At 32.1% G+C, this 13061-nt stretch overlaps 1 protein-coding gene across 5 annotated transcripts in view; it reads right to left on the bottom strand.

Moving 5' to 3' along the window:
* LOC111158551 (PDS5 cohesin associated factor B) overlaps positions 1-13061 on the bottom strand; it is a 133555-nt gene that overhangs the window by 118635 nt on the left and 1859 nt on the right. For all 5 annotated transcript variants that reach the window (XM_022520648.1, XM_022520649.1, XM_022520652.1 and 2 more), the window contains exons 2-6: positions 11668-11871; positions 8707-8793; positions 8490-8587; positions 7730-7856; positions 1783-1863 (exon numbers count right to left, since the gene is read on the bottom strand). In XM_022520648.1, coding sequence (XP_022376356.1) covers positions 1783-1863; positions 7730-7856; positions 8490-8587; positions 8707-8793; positions 11668-11871 — 597 coding nt within the window. The remainder of the gene's footprint in view (positions 1-1782; positions 1864-7729; positions 7857-8489; positions 8588-8706; positions 8794-11667; positions 11872-13061) is intronic.

The raw sequence follows: 13061 nt of genomic DNA, 5'->3' as shown, positions 1-13061 counted from the left end.
GCCTCTCGCCCCTCAGCTTCTGATAAAGATAGTATGGAGAGGGCAGTTCTACCTCTGCAGGCAAGAACTAAGAACAAGCAATTAACATAAGATATTAGTGAAAGGGAACTGTAAACACCTGAGATTCCTAAAAGTATTTCTCCGGTCCTTTTTCTTTTAGCTCTAATAATAAGTATTTTCAAACATAAACATATGCTGAGAGAATAGTATAATGAACCTAATCACCTAGCTCCAACAAATACCATCATTCCATCTTGGACCTTACTTTTTTTTATTACCAATAAAATATTTATTTCCCCAATTCTAGAAAAGATATTAACATGGTATAGTGTTATTTGTTTTTGTTCCGTTTTGTTTTGTTTTGCCAGAAAAAAAGTCAAAAAAATTTAACTGTTCCCCTAAAAAACCATCTGGCTTGGCAATACCAATTTAAATAAGTGACCACCAGGAGGAGCTCACCTAGTGTATCTAATAGGCCATGGAGATAGTCATTCAGATGCTCTTGAAGCAAAGGAAAGGGGAAGGCTAATTAATCACACATAAATGCTTAAGTCTGGGTCTACACAATTCAAAAGCCATCAAGTCAATAATGAAAAAAACTCAACCCACTCAGTCCAACCAATTTATTCTGGCTGATACCCAAGATTCACAAAACTAGCAGAAATCATTATTTAGAATTCCCTGCCAATTTGGAGTATTAAGATAGATTACACAATTTGTCCAGGTTCTCAAAGTTCATCCTCCAAAACAATTTTCTTACAAATCAAATACATTTTTCCAAATCATCATGTGTTTCGAATTATTTAAGGCCATAAGCCAGAAACAAAAACTAAGATTTACCAAGATGCTGTTCTATAAAGTTTGTTACTTTTTCAAAGCACATCTTTTCACGATGTATTTTATATATGAATTTCATTTTTTATATACTACAGGAAATATGCTCCTTCAATAAACTTCAGGCAAATACGTAAGTGATTATAAATGACTTTGTTTCTCACTTTTTTCCAAGAGACAGACTTACATCCTTTACATAACTGAAGGTGGGTGAAAGTGGAAAATAAGTAGAGAGAAGTGTTACATAAGGCACCATTCATGTGAGTACTTTCCATATGAATGGTGCCCTCTAGAGTTGTGCAACTCAATAGAACTATGGAGAGAAAATAAAACTTAAGCTTTTATCATTGAACCTATCAACTAAAATATATTTCTTCCGAAAATAGCTAAAAGATGGTCAATTCTAAATAAGCAGATTTGGGATGATATTGGAAGGGCTCATTTCATCTCAATTCTTTCCCTTTTTCGGAAAAGGTTGAGGTACATGATAGCAAGACAGACAACTGTCACCAAATTGCTGCCATTCATACTTGCCTTCAACTTTAAAGTCTTGATATTAGTTCATATCTATTTTTTGTATAAACGAATTTAATCTCCAAAAAGCTGTAACTTCCCTGAATAATGAGAAGTTCCATATGTTTTACCTAATTACATTTAGCTCTATTTGGAACATTAGAAACAAACAGTATATCTTGCGAATCAAAATAAAAGTTATTTTAATTCTTAGGCAATTTCAAAGAAGCAAATGAATGAACAAACAAGATGCTAGCTAATCTTCCATATAATAATAAACAAGAATAATTTTAAATAAAGAGAAAGAAAATATATCATTTAATGATTAAAACAACACAAAATTTCAAAGTATGTACTACCTGCCAAAATTTTGCTTCTAGCTATCTTTAAAATGTTGGCTAATCCTTCTGACAGTCAACTACAATAAAGACTTACATTGGTAATATATGGTTCAATAGCTTGAGCTGTCCTCTTCAGTAAAGCCTTTGCCAAATCATACGCTTGCTTGTTTAAATTCTGAAAAACATAAACAATATCTATTAGACATCTCTAACCATGAAAAACAAAATATTACCTGTATTCCAAAAGGTACTCCTGAGTAAATGAATGGGAAAACTAAAACTCAGAATAAAAGAGAAAGGAAAGCCACTTTTCTTCTTTTAAGACTGTGAAGTGCATTAGCCTGACGATTCACAGACCTGCACCCCTGGGGCAAATAATACATTATATGTTAATAAAAATAATTAATTAAAAAAAAAAGACTAACTGGTCTACCTAGATGATAAGATCCCTTCCAAGAAAGGATAATTACATTGTCTTCCTATCTCATTCACAACATAAGGTAAACCACACAGAAAAGACCAATAAATGTTTATTAAATAGAAGAGGAGACAGTGATTCTAAACATAGTCCCGAAGTCAAATCAGTTCAGCTGAGTACAAATACAGGTTGTTTTACCCAGGTCCAGAAGAACCAAAATATCCTAAGAGAATGAACTGGATTCTAATGTGAACAAGAATGGGGGGCTGACAGGTGGGGAAAGACAAGAGTTTGGGGCAACTATGGGACAGGAGATTTACTCAAGCACATCTCAGAGCACAGATAAGGTCAATGATACAACAAGAAACATAAGAAACAGTAAAATATGAAAAGAAAAAAGGTACAAGAAAAAATATCTTAAGAAAACATGTTTCTAAGAGATTCTGATAATGACAAAAACAATCAAGACCAAAGATCTAAAGGAGAATTGCCATTACGATTTAAGAACATTACAGAAAACAGGTACACTGTAAATACCCTAAAACTCACATTTAGCATATTTTTAGATTTACCTGCATTGATGCTTCCATTGAATTATTTCATTTCTAACTGCTGTTCAGTATTTTATAATATACTATACCTTATTTACTCATTCTCCTGTTCACAGACATTAAATCATATGTCTCATACATGTTCCCTTTGCATATAAGAAATAATTTTCTGTAAATTCCACCTCTGCCATTTTTCACATGGGCTTTTTATCCTTATTTATCTGTAGAGTTTCTCTATAAATTCTACACACTAAACCTTTGTCAATTTTGTGTAAAACATATCTTAGTCTACATTTGTTTTTTCCACATTGTTCATGGTATTTTAGAGACAGAGAAGTTTCTTGACTTAATGTCACCGAATATTTCAATATTTTCCTATTTGGCTTGTGCTCACTGTATCTTTCTTAAGAAATTCTCCTCCACAATGAAATTTAGATGTTGCTTTATATTTTCAAATAAAAATTTAAAGATTTGTTTTTCAGATTTAGATCTTTATTCTCCCTGTAATTTATTTTTATGTATGGTATAAAATAGTATTATTTTCCATATGGATTTTTGTCCTAAAACCAGTAATTAAATAGTCCATTATTCCCTCCAGTGACCTATAATATACACACTCTCAAGTTTCTATATAACTATGGAGCCACTTGTAAATTCTCCATTACTTCCATTATGTCCCTTTGTCTATTACTGACTGATTATAGTCAAAGGGATATATGGAAACAGTGTCTTAATACCAGGAGGTAGATTAAGTCTCCACTTTCTATTCTTCTTCAAGAATGGTTAGCTATTATTGGCCATTTGCTATTCAATGTGAATTTAAAATCAGTTTGTCAAATCACCCACACACCTTCAAACTTTCTCTTTGACTGGATTATCTATTCCTATGCAGAAATCTGGCATCATTATGATACTGAGCTTCCTATCCCATAAATATAACAAATCATGGAGCTAAGTTAAGTCCTTATACTTTTTAGTCAACTATAATGATTTAACATAAAGTTGCACATTTTTGTGAAATTTCTAAGCAGCTCAAGTCATTGTTAAAGCTACAAATTTATTAAATTATACCAACAGTTTTTCATATATTGAACTTATATCTAGCAACCTTGTAGAATTTTCTTTGTTCTAGAAACTTACCTGTATATAGTTTTGTGTTTTCTACAGTCATGTTATCAGCAAATAATTTCAGTTTATTTCTTCTTTCTGATCCTTTTATCCTTATTTATCTCATTTTATTTCACTAACTTAAGACTCTAATTAATGCTGATTAGAAATGGCAGTGTTGCCTTCTTCCTGAGAAGTGTTACTAAACTTCAAAAAAATATGCTTCAGCATTTCACCATTAAGTACAGTATCATACATGTCCTTATCACTCTATGGAAGTGTCTTTTTATTTCAAATCTGCCAAGAGGTTTTATCATAAATCATACTGAATTTTATCACATGCCCTTCTTCTACATCTATTGATACTTTTTTCTTTGATCCATTAATTTACACAAATATCTTAGTCTATTGTTAACGTTTTCTAATGTTAACCTATCATATATTCCTAAAATAAAGCTAACTTGCTCATTAGCAATACTAGTTTATGCCATTCCAAATGCTACTATTTTATGTTGAATTTATGTGATTGTAACTTTAAATTAAATTAGCCTATGATTCTTCTTACTTGCTTGGTTTTGTCTAGTTTCCCTATGAAGATTATATTCCACTCATAAGGCGAATTGTGGAACATTTCTTCCTCTTCTATAATTTGGAAAAGTTTGCTTGATATTAAGATTGTAATACTACTCAGATGATTAGAAGGTATCTCCTGATTCAGTTTAAGTTCTTCTGTGGTAAGTCTGTGTTCTGCTGCTGTTGCTTTCATTATGGTTGCTACTGTTGTTTAGGAGGAAGGGATTTTGTTCATTTTATGGATACAGTATTTAAAACCAATTAGATTTCTTTTGCTGGTTAAAGGTTATTCAAGATCTTCTCTTGAGACAAGTTTGGCAGGTTATATTTTCTAGGAATTTCTTTTACCTAATTCCAAGTATGTTACCATAAAATATTCTTCATGGAATTATCTTTTTATTTTTTTAACGTCTGCTGTTCCCATTTCATTCTAAAATTGTATATTGATCCCATCTCCTTTTTTCTGATTCAACTTGCCAAGGATTTGCTTAATAGATTTTTCAAATTGCCAACTTTGAGATTTTGTGAAATGTCACTGTATTTTTTTTCTTTTAAAAATTTTATTTGAGAGAGTGTGAGAGAGAGAGAGAGAGAGAGAGCATGAACCAGGAGAGGGGCCAAGAAGCAGACTCCCTGCTGAGCAGGGACCCCCCCCCCCAATGTGGGACTCAAACCCAGTACTTCAGGATCAAGACCTGAGCCAAAGGCAGACTGAACCACCCAAGCACCCATCACTTTATTTTCTATTTCATTGACTTCTGTATTTCATTCTTTTCTTCCTTACATACTCTGTATATTCTGATATTTTTATAACTTCTTGAATTGGACACTTAACTAATAAAATTAGACTTAAAAAACATTTTAAGTTATATCCCACAAGTTTTAATATGTATCATTTTAATTATCATTTCTAAATATTTTATAATTCCCATTATGATTCTTTTGATAAATTATGGTTGCTATAAATTTGTTTTTGCTTCAAATCCTCAATATTCTTATAATCTACTGATCTACTTAATTTATAATCACTGAGAGAAGTGTTAAAATGGCCCACCAAACAGTGAGTTTGTTTCTTTCTCCTTATAACTCTTTCAATTTATGCTTTATCTATTTTCAGCCTATGTACGTACAAGTTTTAATATCTTCCTAAGAACTAAACCTTTTATCCTTCTACAAATTCCTTCTTTACCCAGTAAAGACTATGACATCTAACAACAGTACAAGCTGCTTCAGTTTTCTTTCAGTTAATACATTCCTGGCAAGTCTTTTTTCCATCCTTTTATTTTTTTTAAGATTTTACTTGTTCATTTGAGACTGAAAAGATACAGAGGGAGAGCATGAGCAGGGGAAGAGGCAGAGGCAGGGGGAGAAGCAGGCTCCCTGCTCAGCAGGGAGCCCACACAGGTTTGAGTCCCAGGACCCAGGGATCAGGACCCAAGCCCAAAGCAGACGTTTAGCCATCTGAGCCACCCAGGCACCCCTTTCAATCCTTTTAAAAGCTTTCAACCTTTTTGTGACTGTATTTTGTTCTTATTTCTTATTGAACAGCTGGATTATTTTCAATCAAATCTGACAATCTGTTTTAAATTGTAAATTTAGACCATTTACATTTATTGTAATTCTTCCTTTTACTGTAATCCTGAACATTTTAATATAAATACTTCATTTCAAGTTAGAAGTTAATCAATAGCTCTATACTCCTGATCACCACCCAAATTAAATCACTCATTAACTCCATTAAGCCACTCAATCTTCTATGTTATTTGTATACAGTAGTTCTGGGTCATTTTATTAATCTCTTTAATTAATCATTATAATTATTATTGCTACTATTTTTTTATAAGTAAATTCTTATTTAAAGCATTTCTTCGTTCACCATTATTTCTTCCTTCTTGCTTCTATTAATTCAATTTCCATCATTCTACAGTACTCACATACTAGTCTTTCAGGAAGAATCTTGACAAGTGAATATTTAATGTCTTAATTTCACTCAAATTGGATATACAATTGCACACACATATACACACAAATGCACAATTATTTTTTCTTAGCACTTTTGAAGTATAGTTCCATTATCTTCTGGCATATCTATCCTTGCTACTGAAAAGTGAGCAGTTTAATAATTATTCCTTGGTGAGAGCTATGCCTTTTCTATGTGCTTTACAGATTATCTCTGGTTTGGCATTCTATGATTTCTCCAGGATGTTCCTGGACTGGAATTTTTTTTATTTATTCCTCTCATGACACTTTTTCTACTTGACGCATAAATTCATGCTGTTTCAACAGTTCTGGAACATATTAAGCAAATTCCTATTTAAACATTTCTTCTCCACTTTCTACTTTGTGTTCTGCAATCACTACTAAATATATTGGTCCTTCTCATTCTATTTTTCATGTCTCAATATCTTTTATGTTTCCTTTATCTTACTTTATCTATGCAATTTCCTCTGATCTATCTCCTAGTTCTCTAAGTATCTTTCATAATCCTACAGAGATCTTAACTTCAATGACCATTTCTCATTTCTACCTTTTTCCTAAACTTCTCCTTTCATATATCTAGCTATCATGTTTTTAATTTATTTATGTCTTTGATCCCTTTAAGCATTTGTTATCTTAAATCCTTTTAAGGGTATTCATTATCTTTATATATTATCTGAATTTTTAAGTCTATTTGCAATGTCTGATTTTCAGCATTGATGGACTATTTTCTTTAAGAATTTGGAAATATAAATTATGAGGTCATTTACATTGAAGCATTATTTGTATGAATGTCATTTACCTAAAAAATTTAGATTACACTTTGACAAAAAGGTCTTCAGTCTGCAGATCTTTATACTGGTGACTATTTATTCCCTCTCTTTAACCTCTCTCTTTTCTCTGTTTCACAGAATCATTATTTCCAGCTGTATACTGAAGAATTAATCATGTTCAAAGAACATGACACACAAACATACATTTTGATTAACATCACCCAGGGAAGAAACACTGTCATCAACATATTCTTTCTACAAATTAGTAAAGACTTCCCTTTTAATTTCACCCCTCCTCTCCATCTACACTTCTGCTGCCTTTCACTTAAGGCTCTAACTGGTTTCAGCACCTCCTGACATACAAAGTTACGCGATAGCATCTAAGTAACTATCACTCCTGAAACATTTCCTATGCAAAACTGAGCTATTACAGATATTTTATCACATAAACTATACCTATTTAATTTCATTTGTAACTATAAGTGTACCATGTTTTATTAAACATGACTAATCTTAATATTAATCAATTAGAGTCTCCGAAACAAAGGCTAAAGCAGGAAAAATTACATTTAGAACATAAACACAAACTCTTGACCTTAAATTAATGGGCTTTAGACATATTTCAGTATATACTCTACTTACCTTATGGGCAGGTACCAGATTTACCAAAACTGTATCCAAAAGCTCCTGAGATACTGTATCACCTTCACAAATTATAGAACTCATGAGGTCTACCATGTGCATATGAACTTTCTGATTGTGACCATTGCTGAAATTCAAAATAGATTATTTTATTTAAATTGTATAGGATTTACTCATAACATGGTGTTGACAAATACTACACTTTATAAAAAATGATATTAAAATATTAATTAAATCAAATTCCATATATTCATTTAAAGTTTCCCTCTCTCCCATATCTTACAGTGGTATCAAAAATATATTTTTAAACTCATTTCCTGGATTACTTTTTCCTAATTTTAACCAGTCTCACAATCAAAAATAATTAAATCAAATGCTATCTTTAGTTTTACCTTAAATTCAGAAACTCAAACTGCTCTGAAATTAATTCTAATAGATAATATTAAAGAATACACAAAAAACTCAAGTTTTATATGAATCAAGATCAGTAATATTTAATTAAAAGATAAAAATATAATCCAAAAAATATTTTTATATTGACTATAGATTGCCTTATGCCACTCTTGTATATACCCTACAATACAAAATTGATTAGTTCTATCCATTTTTAAAACATCTATAAAAATGTTAGAGTTCCTAAGTTACAACTCTCAGCCTGCCAAATATTCATCATAACACACAGTTGATGCATATTCACCTGTAAGTTCTAAAGGCTTTATACTTTAAAAAAAAAGTTACATGCCTAGTAAAATAAACTTACTTTATAACTGAAAATAATGTTCTGTATAATTGGGTAAAAATTTCATTGCTATCTTCCAACTCAAAGCATATGTTATATGACTTGACCCAAGCAATGTTCTAAAAATAAGAAGTAAAAAAAAAAAAAAGAAGAAGAAAGAAAGGTAAACACTTCAATTAGTAAAAATATACAAGCACAAAAACCAATTTAAAATGTCATCTCAAGATATATTGCTTACCTCAAGTAAGTAAAAATACCTATTGAACTGTGGGCTCTTTGTATCTTCCAGCCCCTTTAACTGCCTTGTTATAAACATAAATATATCCTTCAAAAAAAGAGAGACAAAGGATTATTTAGATTATGGATCCTAAATGAAAATATCCACTAACTCCTAAAGCTAATTCAGCACTCATGTGTATCTACCAAGATAAATTGTAAAGAACCGAAGAGGGCTGGGGAGACAGGACTATATATGGCTGGAACTTTTTAAAAGAACCTTATCATATGAAAACACTAAACATCTTATTAACCTTCACAGGAAAATAGTAAATAATTTACCATCATCTTAGAGAATGAAAAACTTCATCTTAAAGCAAGTTAAAAAAAACCAGACCCAAAAACTAGTAAACCAAAATTTATCCTATTATCAGTGTAATGAAGGTTATATTTTATAATGTTATTAGTATTAGTATTACATACTGATAACAAAAATAATACTAATAATGTGACAGACAGCTAATGAGGTTTGCTAGAACAGCACTATATAGGTAATTATACAGCAAAAACACAGTTTAAGAAACTTAAAATTCCAAAATAAATCACCAAATGAAAAGATAATAGATCACAGAAACAGAAATTTTAAAAAGACCCATAGAACTTAACTTTCAAGCTTCCTACCTAATCATTATAATTACTTGCTTTTTCCCACCATTTCTCAATCTATCTCCATCTGTCGGCTTTTGATTTTTTTTTTACTACATCCTCCTTTTGTACCTGGATAGAGATAGGTTCAATGTCCCTTTAAGGCAAGTTTTATGGAGAGGATGTTCTTAAAATTTTGGAAAAGGGTAAAATTATAAAAGCTGATTCTGCAAAGCAATCATGCTAATCAATAAATATAAATAATATTAAATAAATAAAAAGAGAAAAATGTTTCCCTTGTAAGTAAAATGATAAAGAATATTCTTAAAGGAAAAAATACGCAGTTAATGACTAGCTTTTCAAAAACAAATTATGAAAAGTACGTCCTTTAAAAATGGTCACTTTGATAGTAGTACTGTACAAAATACATCTTTTGTGAATAAATCCTCCTACTGTGACTAAAAGAAAACCAAGTGCCACAATGTCTACCTGGAGACAGAAAGACAACAGTCACCCATTTATAACCTCTCCAACAATCACTGACCTACACATGAAGCCAGGTGTATAAAAAGGGTTTTCTGATAACAATACTTACAGTGGAAATATAAGCATCAAAGTGTCACAATTTTCTATTATTGCTACTGCAGACAAAGAAAAATAAAAACTTTATGCTTTTCAATAGTGAAAAATAAAAAAGAGGCATTTAAAGAAGACCAAAAAATCGGACCAGAGAAAGGAAGATACTGTAAATTTTTCAGCTTTGGAATAATTCCAAAGACTCTAATTTAATTGCAGCTACTCAATATTCTTCTTATAAACTGTCCTGTTATAAACAGATCAGATGTGTAGGTATTCTTTTGGGAGGACTTTTTATTACCCCAAGGCCCTGAGATAGATCACTGATTATGCAAACTGAGAAATACACAAGGGGTAAAAGAAACCTGTAGCAGCACTCTTAAATTAGACCTTCCTCTTCCTAAGAATGCCGACAAGACACTAGTAAGGAAGAGCCCACAGGCCATCCCCAAATTAGAGATTTATAATTAGAAAGGAAAATACATACCTGGGTATACAACTTGACAGACCAGCTCATGTTATCTACTTAAACCTCTGACCATTCTCAAATTTTACATTTCAACTCTACCTTCAAGTGACAAATACTGTCACTGTCCTGAGATTTTTACCAATTAAAATATTAAACAACCATGCCCAAACCAGTTTGGGAATTCCACACTGGAATTCTGTCAGACTTGATCAAATGAGCAGGCTCCTCACTCCCAATTATCAGGGATCATATAAGGACTCTTTTTCACCACTGTAAACCCAGTTCCTAACACATAATTAACAACAATACTTGTTAAAATAAAATAAACCTAAATTGCCATCATTTTCTCCACAATGGCAGTAATAATCTTCCTATACACTCATTCCCTAACCCACAATTTTCACAATTATCTTTTTTTTATTTTTAAAGATTTTATTTATTTATTTATTTGAGCGAGCGAGCGAGAGAGAGAGAGAGAAAGGGAGAGAGAGCACAAGCTAGGGGAAGGGGCAAAGGAGGGAGAGAGAGAAGCTGGACTCCTGTCTTGATCCTAGGACCCAGGGATCAAGAACTGAGCTAAAGGCAGCCACTTAACCAACTGAGCCACCCAGGCACCCCCACAATTATCTTTTATTACTACTGGTTTTTCTAGTTTTCTCACCTATTTTATTCAGTACCTTTTTGCACAGCTCTAGTTATTTCACACTTTCTAGCAGCTGGATTAATCATGCTATTCCCCTTTTTTCATCTTTTAAAGATTTTCCAATCATATGGCTTTACTTACAACTACTTTAACCAAGTACTAGGTGTCTTTTCTACCTTTTCATTAAAATTTTGTTCACTGTATTTTTTTCCAAACAATTCACATCACACACACACACACACATTAGGATTCATAGTATAAATTCAGGCTTATACTACATACTATGTTTTAAATAATGAATATAGGCTTCAGCATAGATGTTCAAAAGAGAAAAGGAAGTATCCCCCCACCAAGTGCTATTGAAATAGAATTAATGATAATATAAAAAGTATACTATAAAAAGTATATGCCCTAATCTACTTCTTATCCTAAAGATCAAAAACTGTTTTAGAAAAGTAAGTTCTAAATGAGGGGTGGGGGAGTTCTTTGGAGAAGAAGAAGAAGAAGAGGAGGAAGAAGTTATTTAACAAAAGATTGCTACAGTCAGTGTCAAAGAATCTGAAGAAATTATCTAAATACTTTAAGTCCCATTTTAGTTAGATAAATGAAAGTATCAGTCAATCTTGAAAATTCTTTAAATCAGTACTTGCCTTTAGTTTATCAGGGGACGTGTAAGGAGCTTCAGGAGCATAAATCCTGAAAATATCAGCAAGGCAGCAGGCTACCAGTAAGCGAACATCTTTGTCAGGATGCTTGAGGAAAAAATCTGAAGCAAGATGTAAAGCTAGGTTTAAATATAGCTCCTTTTCTTCTTCAGAGTCCTGGTCCATATCCATGAAAGTTTTCACAACCATCTATTCAAAAACAGAATAATGAAATCATGAAATCCTTCATGCAAAAATAGTCATTTGAAATAACAACCATATGAATTACAAAGATTAACTTCCAAATAAATAATATACAGTAGTTTTCATTTTTCCTCTGTTAAGTGTCGAGAGAACAAGATCCTTCAAAAACTACAGGAAAAATAACTTCTTTAAAAGACTTTAAAAGACCAAGATACTTTTCATGTACCCATCCTATCTGCTAACCGATAAAAAGTTTAAAACTAGCCTTGCATGGCATTTCTGGTCTCACTTTTACAAATGGACTAAAAGGAATATGTCCTTCTCAAAAAGAACAACCCCTTTTTATAACATACCTACTCCTTTTACTACACTTAAGAAAAAACCCAGGAAAAGAAAAAAACAATTTATTTTTCCATCTGACCCATAAACCACTCCAGACACATGGACTTATATAGTCAGCTAAAAAAGAATAAACAGATTTAAGAAAGGATGATGAAGATGTATTCCAAAACATTAAAAAGCTACCACAAAGTGACTACCATAGCATCCAACAAAATATTTCTTGTGCCACGGTAAAAGAGAACATGACATGGACAGTTTCTTAGTAGGACTCAATGGCATGAATGAAGTAAGCAGAAAGAACCTATAAAAAATGTTTCCTTTTTCAAAAACATTTACATAAAAGAAGTAGGACAGAAATAAAAACGGTGAGGAATGGTACCAGTTGAATTCTATAAAGAGCTTTTTCTAATTTCCGTATTAGTTGTCACAATGAACCCTCAGTCCATACTATGCTTACCTCAGATGAGACTTTAAATTGACAACTTGACAGGAACATACATTTAAATAAAACTCTAATGGAAAGGTGACCATCCGGCATCCACTAGGTGGTGCTGCAAATACTAATCAACAAGTAGGACTGGCCACCAACTATCAATATCTAATGACTTAGTCCTTGAAAAATACACGGATTTCTACTCTGCGTTAGAGCTAGATTCCACTGCCTTGCTGGGAAACAGTGTTCCTCACAGGGAAGACCTCAGTTCTACTATGCCAGATGCCAGAACCAACTGTAGGTTAATTCTTCCAGTCTGGCACTATAGTTAATTTAAGGGTACAAGGTCCAGGACTACTCTCCTACCTTCTTAAGTTTATTCTTTTAAGATATATGTTTGACGGTATAGGCATATCATGAA

Source organism: Enhydra lutris, unplaced genomic scaffold (genome assembly GCF_002288905.1).
Source record: "Enhydra lutris kenyoni isolate GAN:26980312 unplaced genomic scaffold, ASM228890v2 scaffoldscaffold60, whole genome shotgun sequence".
In the NCBI taxonomy this organism is placed as follows: Eukaryota; Metazoa; Chordata; class Mammalia; order Carnivora; family Mustelidae; genus Enhydra; species Enhydra lutris.
Note: the sequence above shows the minus strand (reverse complement) of the source record. Positions and strands in the feature narration are given on the sequence as shown.